Source organism: Schistocerca cancellata, chromosome 3 (genome assembly GCF_023864275.1).
Source record: "Schistocerca cancellata isolate TAMUIC-IGC-003103 chromosome 3, iqSchCanc2.1, whole genome shotgun sequence".
Taxonomy (NCBI): domain Eukaryota; kingdom Metazoa; phylum Arthropoda; class Insecta; order Orthoptera; family Acrididae; genus Schistocerca; species Schistocerca cancellata.
Window position 1 is genome coordinate 400253469 of NC_064628.1, and position 20318 is coordinate 400273786.

Consider the following 20318-nt stretch of genomic DNA (forward strand, 5'->3'; position numbering starts at 1 on the left):
AAGAAGAACACACACAAGATCCCCACACTTCAAGTGGAGTTTTTTTTCTTGTATGATATGTCGCCAAGACCACCTCGTTGTCATCAACATTACCTCCAGCGAACTGGTGTCTCCACTTTGTGACACGAGACGCCTGTCCTAGCAAGTGCTCCTTCACACAGTCAGTCTTTCTTAGAAAAAAAAGAGAGAGAGAGAGAAAACAGGAAATCGCTGAGCTCTTCCACCCATGGATGAGAGACGCACTTGCCAATTCTTTCAATGCCCCATAGCAGGAGGACAGGTTTACTGATCTTTGGAGAACCCTCAGTCCCGTCTTCATACACGCTGCACTTTCGAACCCTATTCTCGTCCCACCGACATGAACGCCTGACTCCTCATTTCGCGAACTGCAAAAATTCTGCACGAAATTCTTTTAACATGTTAAGACTTCCCGGCCAACGAGCCTGCAGAGCAGAATACAGGCACATCAGTTGGCCATTTCCTGCCAGCGCTCGCACTACTTTCTGTACAGCGCTGTTTCGCCTCAGGACTTTGCCAAAGCGTCTTAGAAAACGCCAGGAATAATTTTATGCCTCGTGACCTCATCCTACTGTGGAAGACGTTGTGAGATGCTTTTAAAACAAGTATTTCAATTCTCCGAAGTCGACTGCTTCATGAAGTTAGTTTTTCGCAACACAGCCTTACACTGTATTAATCTTCGTCGGAATGGTTACGTTGTTCTGTATATATCCCATGTAAACTAAGTAGATCTAGATGAAGGGCCTCAGCATTAAATTATATTTTAGAAAACTGTCCGTCTGCTACTATCCAGGACAAGCTATCGAGGGACCAATAATTAAACGGAAGAGAATGAAACAAACTAGCTAATTTTCTGCTGGGTCACGATGTACCATCAATTGTCTTATTGGAGATGTTTAGAAAATTCCCATGTTCCAAGTGGCTTCTTAAATTACTTTATGTTGCTGTAATTAATCACTACCAGATGACATAAAAATCAGTTATTAATAAGGCTTTTTCTTTTACTTTTTCAGAGCAATAACGTGAACATAGAAGATATCTTCCACCATAAGGTAAGGCCACTCACCTGAGTCTTCACAAGATAGAACATAATTATTTTTTGCTATTGTTGTTGGAACAGGGAAAATTTTTCACTTGATATTGTTGTTGTAGTCTTTAGACTGGTTTGATGCAGCTCTCTTGTGCAAGCTTCCTCATCTCCCAGTACCTACTGCAACCTACATCCTTCTGAATCTGCTTAGTGTAATCATCTCTTGGTCTCCCTCTAAGATTTCTACCCTCCACGCTGCCCTCCGATACTAAATACCAACCGATCCCTTCTTCTAGTCAAGTTGTGCCACAAACTTCTCTTCTCCCCAATCCTATTCAATACCTCGTCATTAGTTATGTGATCTACCCATCTAATCTTCAGCATTCTTCTGTAGCACCACATTTCGAAAGCTTCTATTCTCTTCTTGTCCAAACTATTTATCGTCCATGTTTCACTTCCATACATGCTACACTCCATACAAATACTTTCAGAAACGACTTTCTAACACTTAAATCTGTACTCGATATTAATAAATTTATCTTCTTCAGAAACGCTTTCCTTGTCATTGCCAGTCTACATTTTATATCCTCTCTACTTCGACCATCGTTAGTTATTTTGCTCCCCAAATAGCAAAACGCCTTTACTACTTTCAGTGTCTCGTTTCCTAATCTAATTCCCTCAGCATCACCCGACTTAATTCGACTACATTCCATTATCCTCGTTTTGCTTTTGTTGATGTTCATCTTATATCCTCCTTTCAAGAGACTATCAATTCCGTTCAACTGCTCTTCCAAGTCCTTTGCTGTCTCTGACAGAATTACAATGTCATCGGTGAACCTCAAAGTTTTTATTTCTTCTATATGGATTTTAATACCTACTCCGAATTTTTCTTTTGTATCCTTCACTGCTTGCTCTTAGAGGACAAGAATTTCCTTTCATTCAACGCTTCTGGAAAGATTATGAACCATTTTCAATATGCCCTGTATAAGCTGATCAGAGCTAATAGTAGGATAGTAAAGTGTGAGAAGCCTTACACTGTTCCTGTAGAAGTAAATTCAGTGAATGTCTTTGGCGGAGGTAAATTAGTGCCGAGATAGAGAAATTGGACTTGCAGCGTAGACGTGAGAACTTTTGTCTGGTATGGTATTACTGTACGAGATCTCGTGGTATCGCTTTCTTCGTAATCCATTTAGACATAGGTAGGAATGGAGAGGAAGTGATAAGAGATGGGGCTATCGTTGTAAAGGATCTAGAGAAGGGGTGTAGTTCGTAGGAGATGGGTAGGAAAATGAGTTCATACCTTCGTTTCGAATACATGAGCTGGGGTAGTTTACAATTGGGTACATGCCCAAAACGTTTTCTTGCTCCAGGAGGAGAACGTCATTGAAGTTATACTGGGTAACGACAAGGAATCTGTAGAGATGTAAAGAAGGCGAGACGAGGTGCCAGGGGTGAAGCGAGGGGCTAGTGTTTCTCAGGATGTAGGGTGTTGGGGTTGTACTCTGGGATAAATAATAATAAAGGCGTTGCAGGTGCTTGACGAGATAAGTCGGCTGCTGTAGGGTAGGGCTCGGGGAAAGAAGTGAGGAAAGTGGTGGACGGAGTAGGAATCCTGCAGTCGTTGCCCATGTGAGTATGGGACAGCCGAGGTTCTCAGAGCCAGACAGGAAGTCGCCAATATTGGTACCAAGACCCTCCGCCAAGAACTTTATTGTGATTAGCGGTGTGTATATCGAGTGTTTCAGTAACAATAGTAAATATCACAGAAGGTGTTCAGATAGATTAACTCGGAATAAAGCATTCCATATAACATGTATCCAGTTTTTATTGGTTGCAGAGATAGGGCTATTAGTATGTAACCAAACAGGATACTCACAGAAGGTGTTAAGCAAATGCAAACTATTATGTTAAAAATTTAATTTCATAAATTCAACCTTCGACTTCAGACAATTTTGGAATTCACTTGACGGCACCAGATGTAGATCTCGTGAAATCATCTTGCTGTTCTTTTATGTAGACAGCACTGATCATCGTCCAACCAATCAACTCGTCTCATATGTTTACTTTTTCTTATGGGACTTCATCTTCCAGCCGTCCCTTAAAACAAAAATCAAAAGGGCTAGGGTCGTGGAGCTTCGGTGGCCAAGAAGAATGATCATTTCTGCGAATCCTTATTCTGGAGGATGTCAGAATTAGATGATGTCTCTGTTACCTGATGACCAGTATATGCAGGGACCCCTTCGTGCTAGAAGAGCATAGACATCCTAGCAGCCAAAGGAATATATCTGATTAAAGCTGGAAGCTTGTTCTCAGGAACGTCTAGATAAGGAACACCTGTAAACGTGTGGTAATATAAAAGGCCTGTTTGTCTATCAGCCACATCGCACATTTACAGAGAAGCGTTTTTGAAAATCTGTCTCTACAAAGGCATGTGGGTTTTCGCTGGAACGACCATGTGAGTTGCGAGTGTTGCTGACACCGTCAGAAGTGAAAGTGGGTTCATCATTAAACAGTATTAATGGGATTACTAGGCAATTTGCAGTTAGCCTAAAACAAAAATTTAATCATTTACTTCCATCTCCTTCTGGAAAGTGTTTAATCCACTGTAAATACGAGGGTAGGGGCTCTATGTACTTAATGTCCGCCTTATTCTTGTATGTGGATCACTGATACTTGTAGAAATGCTTGTAGAATATGCCTGTAGATGGGCTACGATCTACTAACTAAACAATGGCTTCTACTTCATCTATAAATCTGCACAGTCAGGTGAAGTGTGAGTGCTGGCCACTGGTCCAGTCTAATGCAGTTTAACGAAAAGACGAGTAACACATTCTGGAATATGGAATCAGTAAGGAGAAATTTTTCCATTTTCTCTACAAGCAGCATCAGCTTTTCCATTGGAAAACCAGTACGCAAGCAACATCAGAGTATTCAGCATTTTTGTGGCATGCTTAAATAACATGGAAGAAATGGGCAACAAATAAGTATCATAGTTGAAAAATTCAGTTATGTTAGCTCAAGCACAACAATACAAGTTCAACTTGAAAAGAGAAATGACAGTCGATAATAACACCATAGCAATTCGAGTACCAACAAACCCGCCAGGTTAGCCTGGAGCGCTAATGCCCTGCTTCCTGGACTCGGGTAGGCGCAATGGCCCCGGTTCGAATCCGCCTGGCAGATGTGGTTTTCCACATCCCGCTAGGTGAATACCGGGCTGGTCCCCACGTTCCGCCTCAGTTGCACGACTCGCAGACATCTGAACATGTTCGCACTATTCCACGAATTACACTAGTCGCAAACAGCAGGGGTACACTAATTCCGTCCTGGGGGGGGGGGGGGGGGGGGGGTGGCGGCAGGAAGGGCATCCGGCCACCCCTTTCCACTAACCTTGCCAAATCCGTTCCTAACAATGCCGACCCTGCGTCAGCGCGGGACATGGCACCAGTGAAAGAAATGAAAAGAAAATTCGAGTATCAACAAGTGAAATGAAAATTATCTCAGTAAGCAGATGCAGCTGTGTAACCAGTAACATTTGGACACGTGTAGTATGGAATGTTTTATTTGAGTTATTCAATACTATCACGTCCTAAAATATTTAGTATTCCTCCTCAAACATTCTTTACATAGATGTACCTTACTCAGTTGGGTCGCTAACGGGTCGCACAGTGTGGTGTGTTGTGGTATTTTGGCAGCAGCAGAGTGCCACCTTCACGACGGTGTTCGAGCTGAGGTTGGCGGACGAGGAGGCGAGAGTGCTGCGGCCTGACCAGAACCAGCTGGACCGCTGGCCGCTGGCGCAGATCGCCAGATACGTCGCCGGCACCGGCCAGGTGAGTGGAGCCGTGCCGTGCCTAGCCTTTCTGTCTGGCTCAACCTCAGTACCATCAGCACAGGGCAGGTGAGTGGACACTGTGATTCAGTGTCGCTGCCATCTGGCAAGTGAGTCAGCGTTTCTCTCTTCCTGCACTTCAATGTGGCTGGAGCTGCACCAACCTTTTGTGTCTGAATGCACCACAGTGTCGCAGGCATTGGTCAGGCATGTGGAGCCATGACTAGCCTTTCTGTCTGACTGTACCTCAATGTCACTGGCACGGGGTAGCTGATCAGAGCCGTGTCCACCGTTTCTGACTGGCTGCCTCTCACTGTATGAGGCACGGGGCAGGTGAGTAGAGCTGTGCCATGCCTAGCAATTTTGTTTGGCTGCACCTGTGTGAGCTACTTTTTTTATTCAAGAGAGTGCCACGCAGCAGTTTGCCACAGCAGTTACATACCTCAGAGCCAAAGTAGAATTCTCACACCACCTGAGACATCTGCTTCACATTCGCAAGTCCTGTTGTGAGAAAGTGGAACTCTATTCCCAGCCATGTGGCTTAGAAATGAGCATCGACGACCTTAAGCCCACTCCTTACCATGGCTGTGGCATCGAATTCATCTCCTACTACAGGTGCAACTCGACCATGTCTTCGTATTCATCATTGAGAATACCTGGCATCAAGATAGATTAAGGATTGAAGGTCGTACCACAAGGCAATTTACATAACAGTAGACTACAGACTCAGACAGATATGTATATTTGTATGAAGACCAACAAATACTCGTATAGTAATAACGCTAACACGATTGGAAAATGGTTAAAAGGCACTGAAATTTATGGCAGTAGTTCCTGGATAAGAGATAGTTATTACTGCACCAAGAGACAATGCTCAATAAATCACGTGAAACCACTGACATGAGTTGAGTATAAGCACAAAATGGAAAAATAAAACATATAATTGAGGGAAGCGAGAGAGATGCTGTCTAATGACAGGACATAGCATTAGATCGCCGCAGGGTACCTCAGCAACGGCATGGAGGTGTTGGTGACACATATGCAATTGTGACTATGAGCTACCATCGTAGCTGTGGGTAATCTGATTGAAACAATCATCTAGCAACAAGATCATTAACTCTTTCTCCGAATGACAGGCAATCTGTTATCAAACCCTCTGATGCCTGTAGCAGTCGGTTGAACTGTCTCAGCATTAGCACGAAAATGGTAGGACGATTGGGTGTTGAGGCTGTCTCTACTGACCACAGAAACATGATGACAGAAGAAGTTGGGTCCCAGAGAGAGACAGATGTCTTTCTGTGGGGGCCATTAAACACCCTGGGTTTCGAAGAAACCGCTCTACTTTCAGCAGCCCACTTAACTGTATTCATACACACAGTAAGTTAGGGTGACAGACATGGGCCTCTTCTAGGGCTCACAACATCTTCTCTGGCGCCTCAGGGGGAAGGGGGGGGGGGTCTTAAGCAAAGGACCGTTCAAACTTAGCGCAAAAGCTCCCTGACGACGGAAAATGCCCTCTTGACGAAAACTGCTAATTTCTGAATTAACTGTAAACACGACCAACAAAAATTATAGACAACACCTCTATTCCCTGTCTACTTGGTATCTCTCATTCGCCCTCCCAACACACTTATAATCACAAATCAAATTAAAGTCAAAATTAATTATTTCACTTAGGACTGCCACTGCTAGCCTCAAAGACTTGTTAATCTGTTTTTAACCTAATTATGAAGTGGCGTTAGTAGTTTTCCACCCACTCTGTTTCCCCCATGAAATCAAGTCCTGACAATTCACTGTACGCCACCCCCCCCCCCTTTCACCTGTCACTGATATCGCTGCTTTGCTCCTGCACCAGATCCCGCCTTCTTTGCGTCTCCACATACTCCATATTCTCTCACAGTGTAATTTCAACCGCCTTCCCCTCCCAGACCATAAAATCATTCCTGAGATCTATTTCACGTATTATCTGTAACCTACCCTACCTCTTCCGTTGGAAATGGAGATCCCTGTGTAGTAACATTCGTATAGGCCTGCTATGACAAGCATTCCCTCCCTTGACCCTACCCAAGATTCAACCCACATACCTTCTTATATCATGTACTCTCCAATCCCATCTGCTTCCAAATTCCATAACTGTAAAATGCTACCAGCACACCACTGCACTAGAATCGAAACAAGATTCAACATTACATGCATTCATTAAGCTTTATATCATGGTTTATATTTTTATCTATGTCTTCTTAATTGTTCTACTCAAAGGTTGAAAAGGCTACATTTATCCCACCCCTTATGGAGGAATATATAAACCAGATAATTAAAAATTAGTCCATCCATGTCTCCATACACATGCCATTAGCTACATACGGTTCTCCAGAATCTACCGCTGAAATCCACTCTTCAAAAAGTAACTCCATTAATCACTAGACATATCTAATAGAACTACCTGCCCACGGGAAGACAACTCTCTCTCTCTCTCTCTCTCTCTCTCTCTGTCTCTCTCTCTCTCTCTCTCTCTCTCTCTCATGAGCCAAAGCATTGTGACCATCTACTTAATAGCTTGGTGGTCTACCTCTGGAGAGCTATACAGCAACAGCTCTGCGTGGCATAGATTCGATAGGTCTGCGAAGGTATGTGGAAGAAGATGTCTACACTTTCAATTCTTGTAAATTAACAGTTGGTAGTTCGAGGATGCGGAAGTCTAGCCAATCAACTTGAGGCCACTATCGTCCAATAACCATTGTAGATTTTGACGTTGTGACACGAACAGTTATCGTGCTGAAAGATACCATTACCATGGCATGAAGGTATACAGTTGGTCTGCAGTATTGTGCAAGTGGTCCACAGCTGTCATGGTGCCTTCCGTTACTGCCACAGGTAATGTGGGAGTGCAGTTGGATGCCCCCCATTGTACAATGCTGCTCCAACCAGCATGCATCCCTGGCATAATGTTTGTTTAGAGGAGCAAATCACGGGAATGACGGCATAACTGGATACGAATATAGAGCTGGTGTAGTAAGAAACGTGAATCATCTGTCCAGGCGACACGTTTCCATAGATTTCAGTTCAGTACCGATGATCCCATGCCTGCTGCATTCGTCACTGACGTTGTCTTTAGGTTAACATGGGAAAACTTATTTTACACCCAAGTGGTACGTTTCCAGATACTGGTTCGTTCTCCTTATCCAAACTTTGTCTACTACAACCCATCCACAGCCCCTAGTAGCATGTAACAGTGATTGAGAAACATCTCGTATATATAGTTGCATAATTATATGCTAATCCATTGTGGGAAATACACTCATGTTCATAAATTAAGGATAATTGCAGAATGTGGTGCCACACAACGTAGCACTACACAAAACTGGCGCTAATAACATAGGCACATAGGGAAAACACACGACAAAAAAAATGGTTCAAATGGCTCTGAGCACTATGGGACTTAACATCTATGGTCATCAGTCCCCTAGAACTTAGAACTACTTAAACCTAACTAACCTAAGGACAGCACACAACACCCAGCCATCACGAGGCAGAGAAAATCCCTGACCCCGCCGGGAATCGAACCCGGGAACCCGGGCGTGGGAAGCGAGAACGCTACCGCATGACCACGAGATGCGGGCGAAAACACACGACACAGATCTGTAAGTCCAATGTATTGGTGACAAGTTGAGAAAACCGTCCCGAAACACATGTGCTACGAAACGCCACTGCTTCCTGCACATGTACCCCGACATCAAAGTGGGATATGATCACCGTGCACACGTACACAAGCCGCACTACGGTTTGGCATACTCTGGATCAGGTGGTCGAGCAGCTGCTCGGTATAGCCTCCCAATCTTGCACCAGTGCCTGTCGGAGCTCCTGAAGTGTCCCAGGGGTTTGAAGACGTGCAGTGATACGTCGAGAGAGAGCATCCCAGACGTTCTCGATGGGGTTTAGGTCTGGAGAACAGGCAGGTCACTCCATTCGCCAGATATCTTCTGTTTCAAGGTACACCTCCACGTTGGCAGCTCGCTGGGGCCGTGTGTTATCATCCATCAGGAGGAAGGTGGGACCCACTGTACCCCTAAAAATGCGGACATACTGGTTCAAAATGACCTCCCGATACACCTGACCTGTTACAGTTCCTCTGTCAAAGACATGCAGAGGTGTACGTGCACCAATCATAATCCCACCCCACACCATCAAACCAACCTCCATACAGGTCCCTCTCAAGAACATTAAGGTTCCTGGTTCACGCCAGATGAAAACCCGGCAAGAATCACTGTTCAGACTATACCTGGACTCGTCCGTGAACATAACATGGGACCACTGTTCCAATGACCATGTTCTGTGTTCTTGACACCAGGCATTATGGGCTCTCCTGTGACCAGGGGTCAGTGGAATGCACCTTGCAGGTCTCCAGGCGAATAAACCATGTCTGTTCAGTCGTCTGTAGACTGTGTGTCTGGAGACAACTGTTCCAGTGGCTGCGGTAAGGTCCCGAGCAAGGGTACCAGCAGTACTCCCTGGCAGTCTGCGGGCACTGATGGTGAGATATCGGTCTTCTTATGGTGTTGTACACTGTGGACGTCCCGTACTGTAGCGCCTGGATACGTTTCATGACTGCTGGAATCGTTGCCATAATCTTGAGATCACACTTTGTGCCACACGGGGGGCCCGTGCTACGACCTGCTGTGTTTGACCAGCCTCCAGTCGCTCTAGTATTCTACCCCTCATAATGTCATCAATATGTGTTCTTAGAGCCATTTTCAATACACAGTCTGAAAACGTGTGCACACTTGCTGAGCCGTACTCTGACATGCACCAACACACCTCTGCGTATGTGGACTGCTGCCAGTGCCACCGTTCGACGACCGCAGATCAAATGCACCGCATGGTCACACCCCGAGGTGGTTTAAACCCGCAAACCGCCCACCAGAGCGTTGTTTCACCACGTATCAGCATTAACCTTAATTTAAGAGCATGAGTGTATATAACGTAAGTTTTAAAGTGACTTTTGGGGAAGATCTGACTTGCATTGTGTTAGTCAAAGGTAAACGAGAATCAGCTTTCGGCAAAGCAAGTGTGCCGTTACACGATGTTACTCACCTGTCACAGTTTGAAAAGTCGTGTGAGCAGAGTAGCGGCTCTGGCAGCGCCGCTACATGAGGGCGCCGTGACTCCTGTGCTGTCGCGATTTGGCGCGCAGGGCCAGCTGAACACATCGGCCAGAACTGGGAGTACGACCGAGCGAGTCACGGGAGAGGGAACCCGGCAGCTGGACAGGACGTCTGGATAGCCGTTGTCTAGTCGGCGCCAGATGAGGAGAGGATGCTGTCCAAACAGGGGAACATTACGTCACGATCGGCGCTGCCTGCCGGAGAGCAGACTGTTCCTGGTTGTTCCTGGAAAGCACGAACTGGGGCAGCGTATTCTGAGTGTGTTGTCACGTAGGTCTTCCCTCATTTCTGATGTAACGTGTTAGCTCTCTCCCTTATACGACTGGTTACGTGCTTGTACGAAAGAGCAGACAATGTTACTGGTGTGCACAAAGGTTTTTAGTCTGTGCAAGGGTGACTATTTATTATTGATCTATACTCTATAATAGAGTACCTGTGATTCTGAGCACCTGTGTCCATTTCGGCCAGTGGTGCAGCAGTACGAGCAGCGAACTACCAGGTTACGTTACTGTAGCTTCTGCCATGTGATGTAAGCGCGTCTAAGTAAAGTAAACCCATGGCCTATTTTGGTGCCTTCGATACAGTGGGGCTGAATTACTACTCTGGTTCCTTTTGCAGTGAGTGAATTGTGAACCTTGCATATTTTTCTTTATGTGGTTGCTCATAACGCCTGTTTTGAGTGTACGGCCTAAAACTATTTTGGAAAGTTATTTGGAAACGTTTTCTCATTTTTCTGTAATTCTGAATTGTACGAAATTTCAACACCTTGTTGTATTTCTGGTTTGTTGTCACTGTGTTATTTGGCAGAAATTGTAGGAACTATTATTCAGAACAAACTTCCATACATGCACAAGGCGAAAATTATTGGACTATACGAAAAAAAAGGTAAATTAGTTACAAACTACGGCGTGCACACACTTTATTCAACATCTAAACGTCACTACAAATATTCGGATTATGTGATGACATACTCGATATGCCTGCCATCATTGGCGATGATGTGGCGCATACGAATAGCGAAATTCTGCACGACCCGTTGAAGTGTCGGGACATCGGTGCTGTCGATGACCTCCTGAATGGCTGTTTTCAGCTTATCAATGGTTTTAGGGTCATTGCTGTGCATCTTGTCTTTAATATGGCCCCACAAAAAGGAGTCGCACGTGTTCAGATCCAGAGAATATTGCGCCATTCGAGGCCCAAGCCAGTGGCGTTTGGGTACCCCAGAGCCAGAATGCGGTCCCCAAAGTGCCGCTCCAGGACATCAAACACTTTCCTGCTTCGTTGGGTCGAGATCCGTCTTGCATGAACGACATCTTGCCGAAATCAGGGTCACTTTGGGTAATAGGGATGAAATCTTCTGCCAAAACATTCACGTACCATTCGGTAGTCACAGTGCCATCAACGAATATCGCATAAATTATTCCGTGACTAAAAATTGCACACCACTCAGTCCCTGCTGATGTTGAAAATACTTCTCGATCACGAATTACGTATTCTCAGTCCCCCAAATGCACCGATTTTGCTCATTGACGAACCCTTCCAAATGAAAGAGGACTTTGTGGCTAAGCCAAACCATGTATGAGCATACTAATTCCCATCATGCCATGGGGCCAATCGGGCAGTTTGAACGTTCTGACGCAAGCCGTTCAGAAGTTTTAACGATTTTATTTCATATAGTTCAATAATTGCCACCCTGCGTGTTCTCGCTGTTATAGTAGGACTGAATTTTGTTCTCTAACCCAAGTGGAGTCAATTTATCTTTGAATTTGGTATGTGTTTTTAAACTGCTGTCATTCCATGGATTGCCCCAGTGTGATTTTATTGTGTTATTTTCTTCTGATACTATGTTTGAGGCCTGTTACCTGGGTTTGGATTTTCTTCTCGCGTATAAATGATCTGCTACCATGTATCCAAGAAGCAAAAAGTCACTTCTCTTCAACGACAAATCAAGTATGTAAATCCTGCCTTATGTAGAAGACGAAACGCTTGAAAAGCTAAATAAAATGTTCTTGAAAATTAAAAAGTGGTTTTCTGTAAATGGACTGTCCCTTAGTTTTGAAAAAACGCATCTTTACAATTCTGTTCTGCACAATTCCTGACCCCAGAAAGGATGCGTGAGGATTAAATCAACAAATGCAGCAGAGTATTCTAAATTCTTACACCTTTGTATTGACACAACCTGAACTGAAAATCGCATTTTTACGCGTATTCTTAAACGTCGATGTTCTGCAACTTTCGCGTTGCCAATATCAGACTTCCGAGATTAAAATATCAAAGATAAGTAACGTCTCTCGTTTTGATTCATTGATATCTGACAACATCGTATTATGGAGTAACTCGTCGTTGAGTAATAAAGTCGTTGTAGCACTGAAAGGAATGACGTAGTTTGGTCATAAAAAACTTCCCCTATCTACCCAGTGGTGGAAAGAATTTAACAGGCTTTGTTAGTTGGTTAGTTTTATGTTCCTTGTATCATTAGTACGGTTTATTGTAATGATATGCAACGAGTCATTTTACATTCATATAAACCATTCATATATAAATATGGTTTCATGTTGACCATTTACTTTTTATTTAGCTGATCATTTTACTACCTTCAAACATGAACTGGAATTGTATCCAGAATGAATTTTCACTCTAACAGGAAGCTTCAAATCAGCACATAAACGCTGCCGGGTAAAAATTCATTCTGTATTTCTTCCTGTAGGCTGTAGCTAACAAACCAGTTCTCCGCAGTATCCTCTCTTCCACGAGTAAGCAGGAGAACTTTCGCGAAGTTGGAAGTTAGAAGGGAGGAGTCTATCTGAAGTAAAGCTGTGAGGACTGGTTGTGAGTCGTGCTGAGGTAGTTCAGTTGCAAGGGCACTGGCTCGCGAAAGGCGAAGGTCCCTGGTTCGAGTCCCAGTATGGGACACAGTATTAATCTGCGAGGAAGTTTGAGATTATATATAACTGACAATTCCTCCTACTGCACAAAAGAATTTCTGGACGTGCAATAATATGATAATGTGTGTATGTGTGTGAGGGCGTGCGCGCGCTTGAGAGAGAGAGAGAGAGAGAGACTGATGATAATTAAGTGTTATTCATTGTAGATCAGTAAGGAATGAAAAAGTAAGAGCTGTTTTTCTCCCAGCGTATACAATGTTCAAATAATTTACAGAAACGCAACCGGGTGGCGTCTTCGACAACCACCGATAGTTCGATAGGAGCACACCCAGCCTGACAGCATCACCCGGCTGCGTTCCCGAAGTTATGTGAACAAAGAAAAAGCAGTCTGAGACAATCGTGTAAATAAGCAGCGTGATTTTTTTTCTCAGAAAGCATAATACACAACTGGGCGATCCCACACCATAGCGGGGATTCGCAATTACGATGCACGAGACGTGCAGATAAGTAAACCAGCCTAAACTAGCTGAGTGTCTCCGGTATGAGGGGACAAGGGCGGACAGAGACGTACAAGGCAGAACATCACGTGTAGAAGCAGTAGCAGTTCATTACACGCCCCGTTCAGCTTTCCTTCTGACAGCCGACCTCAGAGATTCCGCCTCATCTAGAGAGAGGATCGTCCCCTGGTAGTTTCCGGCGGGAGTGGAAAAGCGCTTTCCTCGGCGCCGGAGGTCGATACATCGATGTCGGAGCGGCGTGTTTGTTTTCCTCCCCGGGGAGTTTGCACAGGCATCCGGCAGTGGGGTGCGGGGTGTCTTCTTGGCTTTGTCCGTTAAGCGGCACACACAGGGCTCGGAGCGCAGTCCTTCCTGCAGCCGAGGGGCGGTTAGCGCCCCACTGACTGCACCAAACGACGCCCTCACACGTTCCTCTTTGTCTTGCACGTTCGGTTCACAAAGCAGTCGGCAGCGAGGTGACGCAAAAGTAATAGCCGTTCATCTCCCTCTGAAATCTTTCGGCACTCCCCTTGAAATGTTCCAGTCCGCAACTGTTGTTAATGTGCCTCGATCTACATCTACATATATACTCCGCTAGCCACCAAGCGATGTGTGGCGGAGGGTACAATTAGCGCCAAAGTTATATTCCCCCCCCCCTCCCCCCACTCTGTTCTACTCGCGGATCGTACGAGGGAGAAACGACTGTCTGAACGCCTCAGTGCGATCTCTAATTGCCCTTATCTTTAAATGGTGATCATTGTGCGATATGGAAGTTGGTGTTAATAATATATACTCTATATCGAAGATCGGATTTCGGAATTTAGTGAGCAGCCCCTTCCGTTTAGCACGTCGTCTATCTGCAAGTGTGTCCCACTTCAAACTTTCTATGAGATTTGTTACGCTCTCGCGATGGCTAAATGTACCAGTCACGAATCTTGCTGCTCTTCTTTGGACCTTCTAAATCTCTTGAATGAGACCTAACTGGTAAGGGTCCCATACAGACGAACAATACTCTAAGACTGGACGAACTAACGTATTGTAAGCAATTTTCTTTGTGGAAGGACTGCATCGCTTCAGGATTGTACCAATAAACCTCAATTTAGAGTTCGCCTTGCCCGTTACTTGTGTAATCGGATCACTTCATTTGAGATCATTTCGAATAGTCACACCCAGATACTTGACGGATGTTACTGCTTCCTGTTATATCCTAGCCAGTAATGCCAACCGAGCCCGCTGCCAAAAGGTTGGCAGCATCAAAGTCCGGACGCCGTCCGCATAAGCAGCGCCAGCGATACAGGAAATCGCCGCAAGTCTGCGCGCGCCACCGCTGGCTTCTGGCTTCTTAAGCGCTGGAGTCGCGAGCGCTAGGGCAGTTCTGTATTCGCCGCTCAGTTGTATACTCGCCACCGATTTGTGTACTTGCTAGTCAGTTGTGTGTTCATCGCAGCAGAGTTGTTGTTTGTCGTCAGCCGACGCTGACCTAGCCGCTCCGACTCGAACTAGACAGATTTCTGTAGACACGGAGTTCACTACTGTGTTTCTGTATCTTCGTTAATAAAGATAAGTACCGACTTTTATTTAATCAGAGTGTTTGGGTTTTCATCTTTCTGTTCACTGTACCAGCGGACCGGTCGGCCCGCTATTAAAAGTGTGGCGGTGACTTCGTAAGCCGTTTCTACAGCGAAGTGTTTGTCGCTACGAACGCCGCCACAAAACTTCCAAAGACTGGGCATTTATTTTGTACTCGTACATTAATGGGGATTTTCGCCTTGTTATACGCATTAGGTTACACTTACTAATATTGAGAGATAACTGCCAGTCATTACAACGCGCATTTATTTTCTGCAAATCCTCATTGATTTGTTCACAACGTTCGTGTGGTACTAGTTTCTTATAGACTACAGCATCATCGGCAAACAATTTAATGTCGCTGTCAGTACCATCAACCAGATCGTTTCTATAAATCGTAAAAAGCAGCGGACCTATTACGCTGCCCTGGGGCACACCTGAAGTTACGCTTGTTTTTGTTGAAGTCACCCCATTCAAGACGACATACTGCTCTCTTTCTGTTAGAAAACTTTCTATCCAACAGCATATGTCATTGGACAGACCGTAAGCGCGTACTTTTTGGAGCAAGCGACAGTGCGAATTGAGTCGAAAGCCTTTCGAAAGTCCAGAAATATGGCATCAACCTTGGAGCCGGTATCTAGAGCCTGTTGTATATCATGCACAAAAAGGGCCAGATGTGTCTCGCATGATCGTTGTTTCATAAAACCGTGCTGGTTTCTGCAGATGAGCTTCTCAGAGTCCAGAAAGGTCATTATGTCTGAACACAAAATATGTTCCATGATTATACAACAAACCGATGTCAGTGAAATTGGCCGGTAATTATGTGCATCCGATTTTCTACCTTTTTTATACATTGCTATGACCTGGGCCTTCTTCCAGTCTCGTGGAACTTACCGCTGTTCCAATGATCTTTGATAGATGATGGATAAGAATGGTGCTATATTTGTAGCATAAACATATAATCTTACAGGGATACCATCTGGGCCAGATGCCTTTCTAGTGTCTAAAGATCTTACCTGTTTTACAATCCCAGATACACTAGACACTATGTCGTCGTAAAGGGTTTGCGGATAAAGAAGTTGAAGTTCAATAAACTTTGCATTTATCCATGACGATAAGGACGTCTACTGCCGGCAGCTTAGAAAGAATACACGGAAGAGAAATAAGGCTGAGATCGTGACGTAACCACCAGCAAAACAATATTAGCCGTTCTAAAACTATCGTTAACGTAATTGTGTCAACATTATGTGGGTCACCTATTTACGTACACGTAAGTCTTAATACCATTTCAGCTCACTGATAGTTTCGGAATAATAACAGCAAGTTCATCATTTGTACGGCCACTGTACTGGTAGCTGCTACTCGTCTGGGTTTTGGTTGCCGGTCGATTCCTTCAGTCGCTGTCACTCCAGTTTCATGGTCGAGCCAGATCAGAAACTGAAGGGTCATTGCCGGCATCACTAACGTCGTCGTCATCGTCATCGTCATCTTTAGAATCCATCTCACCAAAGTTTATGACAGTTTCGTCAATGGTATCATCTACTGACTCGTCCTTTTCCGAATATGTATTCTTTGTTTAGATACCGTGTTCATCGCAATCCGCCCAGCCAGCTGTAGATAGACAAGCTGTCGCGTTCTTTGTTGCCTCTTGAACTTTCTCTGGTGAAATGTTCACTTTTGTGTTCTGTTTCCGCACAGTTCTTCTAATTTTCGCCCAGGTCATCCCTGTGGCATTCAAATCACAGATATAAGGAGGTAATTGGACGACTCTATGCCCTCGACTTCTCACTAATTCATCAAAGCGTTACCTCTGTTCGAGACTTTTAAACTTTTGAATCAGCTCAGACAATTCGAACTTCGTGGTTTCGTTGTGAGGGGAATTATTATATCGCAGCCAGTTAATCATTTTGATTTTAACAGCATGTTATAAGACTAGTTTATTTTCTGCACACCACGATAAGGAGCAGTATAAACTTTTTTTTACTATCTCTGGGTACATTGGAGACCAATTTTTCCTCCATTCACTTTTCGAAATTTGTCTGTGATAATCTCCGTTGGCTTTATGGATGTGGTTTTTAGGTGGTTTCGCACATCCGAATAGGTGAATACGGGCTGGTACCCCCGTCCCACCTGAGTTCCACGATTCTCAAACATTTCAAAAACGTTGTCACCCTTTCCTCATGTGTAACGCTAAGAGCAAACAGATATGCTACATAAATTCCGTCAGGGGCTGGGGGGGTAGAAGATAGGGATGGGGAGCGGGGAGGTAGAAAGAGGCGAAGGGTAGGGATCGGGCATCCGACCACCCTTCACCTCTAACACTGCCGTATCCAGATAAGTATGGCGACCCCGTGAAGATAACAGATAACGTTAGGAGGAGAAAGAAGAATATCCTCTGGCTCTTCCACCTCTAAAAATCTGTTCTGCTTAGCTGAAAAATCCGCTTTGGAACCTGCATGAGCAAATACGTCTATTTGTTTAGCTCGCATCTGTAATGAGACTCGTAATATTTTCACTCTACCACCAATTACTAAACATAAGATTAATGTCTACACAACATCGATCTAAACCATTTTTCTGTCCTGATATCGGAAAGTACTGAGATTGCTCAAGTATTTCGCCCGTCAAAGCGCACCATTCGAGAGCTCAGTCAAAGTTTTCCTGTTGTCAGTACATGTTTTTCATTAGAGTCTCATTTTTGTATGTCTGAAGGAACAGACACTGCTGACGATTGACAGCCGTATTAAATTATGAGATGCATTCACAAATTGCGAATACGACTGTACGACAGCCATACGGTTTACTAGTAACTTACGAAAATTTGTGCCAGACCAGGACTCGAGCCCGGATTTTCCCCTTTATGCGAGCAGTCACCTTAGCCGCTTTGGCTGCCCGTTCACGTCTCACGGCCAGACCCAAACTTTCATATTTCCTAGTGTCTACATCTACATCTACATTTACATCCATACTCCGCATGCCACCTGACGGTGCGTGGCGCAGGGTACCCTGAGTACCTCTATCGGTTCTCCCTTCTATTCCAGTCTCATATTGTTCGTGGAAAGAAGGATTGTCGGTATGCTTCTGTGTGGGCTCTAATCTTTCTGATTTTATCCTCATGGTCTCTTCGCGAGATATACGTAGGAGGGAGCAATATACTGCTTGACTCTTCGGTAAAGGTATGTTCCCGAAACTTTAACAAAAGCCCGTACCGAGCTACTGAGCGTCTCTCCTGCGGAGTATTCCACTGGAGTTTATCTATCATCTCCGTAACGCTTTCGCGATTACTAAATGATCCTGTAACGAAGCGCGCTCCTCTCCGTTGGATCTTCTCTATCTCTTCTATCAACCCTATCTGGTATGGATCCCACACTGTTGAGCAGTATTCAAGCAGTGGGCGAACAAGCGTACTGTAACCTACTTCCTTTGTTTTCGGATTGCATTTCCTTAGGATTCTTCCAATGAATCTCAGTCTGGCATCTGCTTTACCGACGATCAACTTTATATGATCATTCCATTTTAAATCACTCTTAATGCGTACTCCCAGATAATTTATGGAATTAACTGCTTCCAGTTGCTGACCTGCTATTTTGTAGCTTAATGATAAGGGATCTGTCTTTCTATGTATTCGCAGCACATTACACTTGTCTACATTGAGATTCAATTGCCATTCCCTGCACCATGCGTCAATTCGCTGCAGATCCTCCTGCATTTCAGTACAATTTTCCATTGTTACAACCTCTCGATACACCACAGCATCATCTGCAAAAAGCCTCAGTGAACTTCCGATGTCATCCACAAGGTCATTTATGTATATTGTGAATAGCAACGGTCCTATGACACTCCCCTGCAGCACACCTGAAGTTACTCTCACTTCGGAAGACTTCTCTCCATTGAGAATGACATGCTGCATTCTGTTATCTACGAACTCTTCAATCCAATCACACAATTGGTCTGATAGTCCATATGCTCTTACTTTGTTCATTAACCGACTGTGGGGAACTGTATCGAACGCCTTGCGGAAGTCAAGAAACACGGCATCTACCTGTGAACCCGTGTCTATGGCCCTCTGAGTCTCGTGGCCAAATAGCGCGAGCTGGGTTTCACATGACCGTCTTTTTCGAAACCCGTGCTGATTCCTACAGAGTAGATTTCTAGTCTCCAGAAAAGTCATTATACTCGAACATAATACGTGTTCCAAAATTCTACAACTGATCGACGTTAGAGATATAGGTCTATCGTTCTGCACGTCTGTTCGAAGTCCCTTCTTGAAAACGGGGATGACCTGTGCCCTTTTCCAATCCTTTGGAATGCTACGCTCTTCTAGAGACCTACGGTACACCGCTACAAGAAGGGGGGCAAGTTCCTTCGCGTACTCTGTGTAAAATCGAACTGGTATCCCATCAGGTCCAGCGGCCTTTCCTCTTTTGAGCGATTTTAATTGTTTCTCTATCCCTCTGTACTCTATTTCGATATCTACCATTTTGTCATTTGTGCGACAATCTGGAGAAGGAACTACAGCGCAGTCTTCCTCTGTGAAACAACTTTGGAAAAAGACATTTAGTATTTCGGCCTTTAGTCTGTCATCCTCTGTTTCAGTACCATTTTGGTCACAGAGTGTCTGGACATTTTGTTTTGATCCACCTACCGTTTTGACATAAGACCAAAATTTCTTAGGATTTTCTGCCAAGTCAGTACACAGAACTTTACTTTCGAATTCATTGAACGCCTGTCGGATAGCCCTCCTCACACTACATTTCGCTTCGCGTAATTTTTGTCTGTCTGCAAGACTTTGGCTATGATTATGTTTGCTGTGAAGTTCCCTTTGCTTCCGCAGCAGTTTTCTAACTCGGTTGTTGTACCACGGTTGCTCTTTTCCATCTCTTACGATCTTGCTTGGCACATACTCATCTAACGCATATTGTACGATGGTTTTGAACTTTGTCCACTAATCCTCAACACTATCTGTACTTGAGACAAAACTTTTGTGTTGAGCCGTCAGGTACTCTGTAATCTGTTGTTTGTCACTTTTGCTAAACAGAAAAATCTTCGTACCTTTTTTACTATTTCTATTTACGGCTGAAATCATCGATGCAGTGACTGCTTTATGATAGCTGGTTCCCTGTTCTGCGTTAACTGTTTCAAATAGTTCGGGTCTGTTTGTCACCAGAAGGTCTAATATGTTATCGCCACGAGTCGGCTCTCTGTTTAACTGCTCAAGGTAGTTTTCAGATAAAGCACTTAAAAAAATTTCCCTGGAGTCTTTGTCCCTGCCACCCGTTATGAACGTTTGAGTCTCCCAGTCTATATCCGGCAAATTAAAATCTC

At 44.5% G+C, this 20318-nt stretch overlaps 1 protein-coding gene across 1 annotated transcript in view; it reads left to right on the forward strand.

Moving 5' to 3' along the window:
* Positions 1-20318, forward strand: part of LOC126176335 (cGMP-specific 3',5'-cyclic phosphodiesterase) — a gene marked incomplete at its 3' end in the record, with an annotated part of 587168 nt that overhangs the window by 309112 nt on the left and 257738 nt on the right. The window contains exons 8-9 of the mRNA XM_049923487.1: positions 1032-1070; positions 4744-4881. Coding sequence (XP_049779444.1) covers positions 1032-1070; positions 4744-4881 — 177 coding nt within the window. The remainder of the gene's footprint in view (positions 1-1031; positions 1071-4743; positions 4882-20318) is intronic.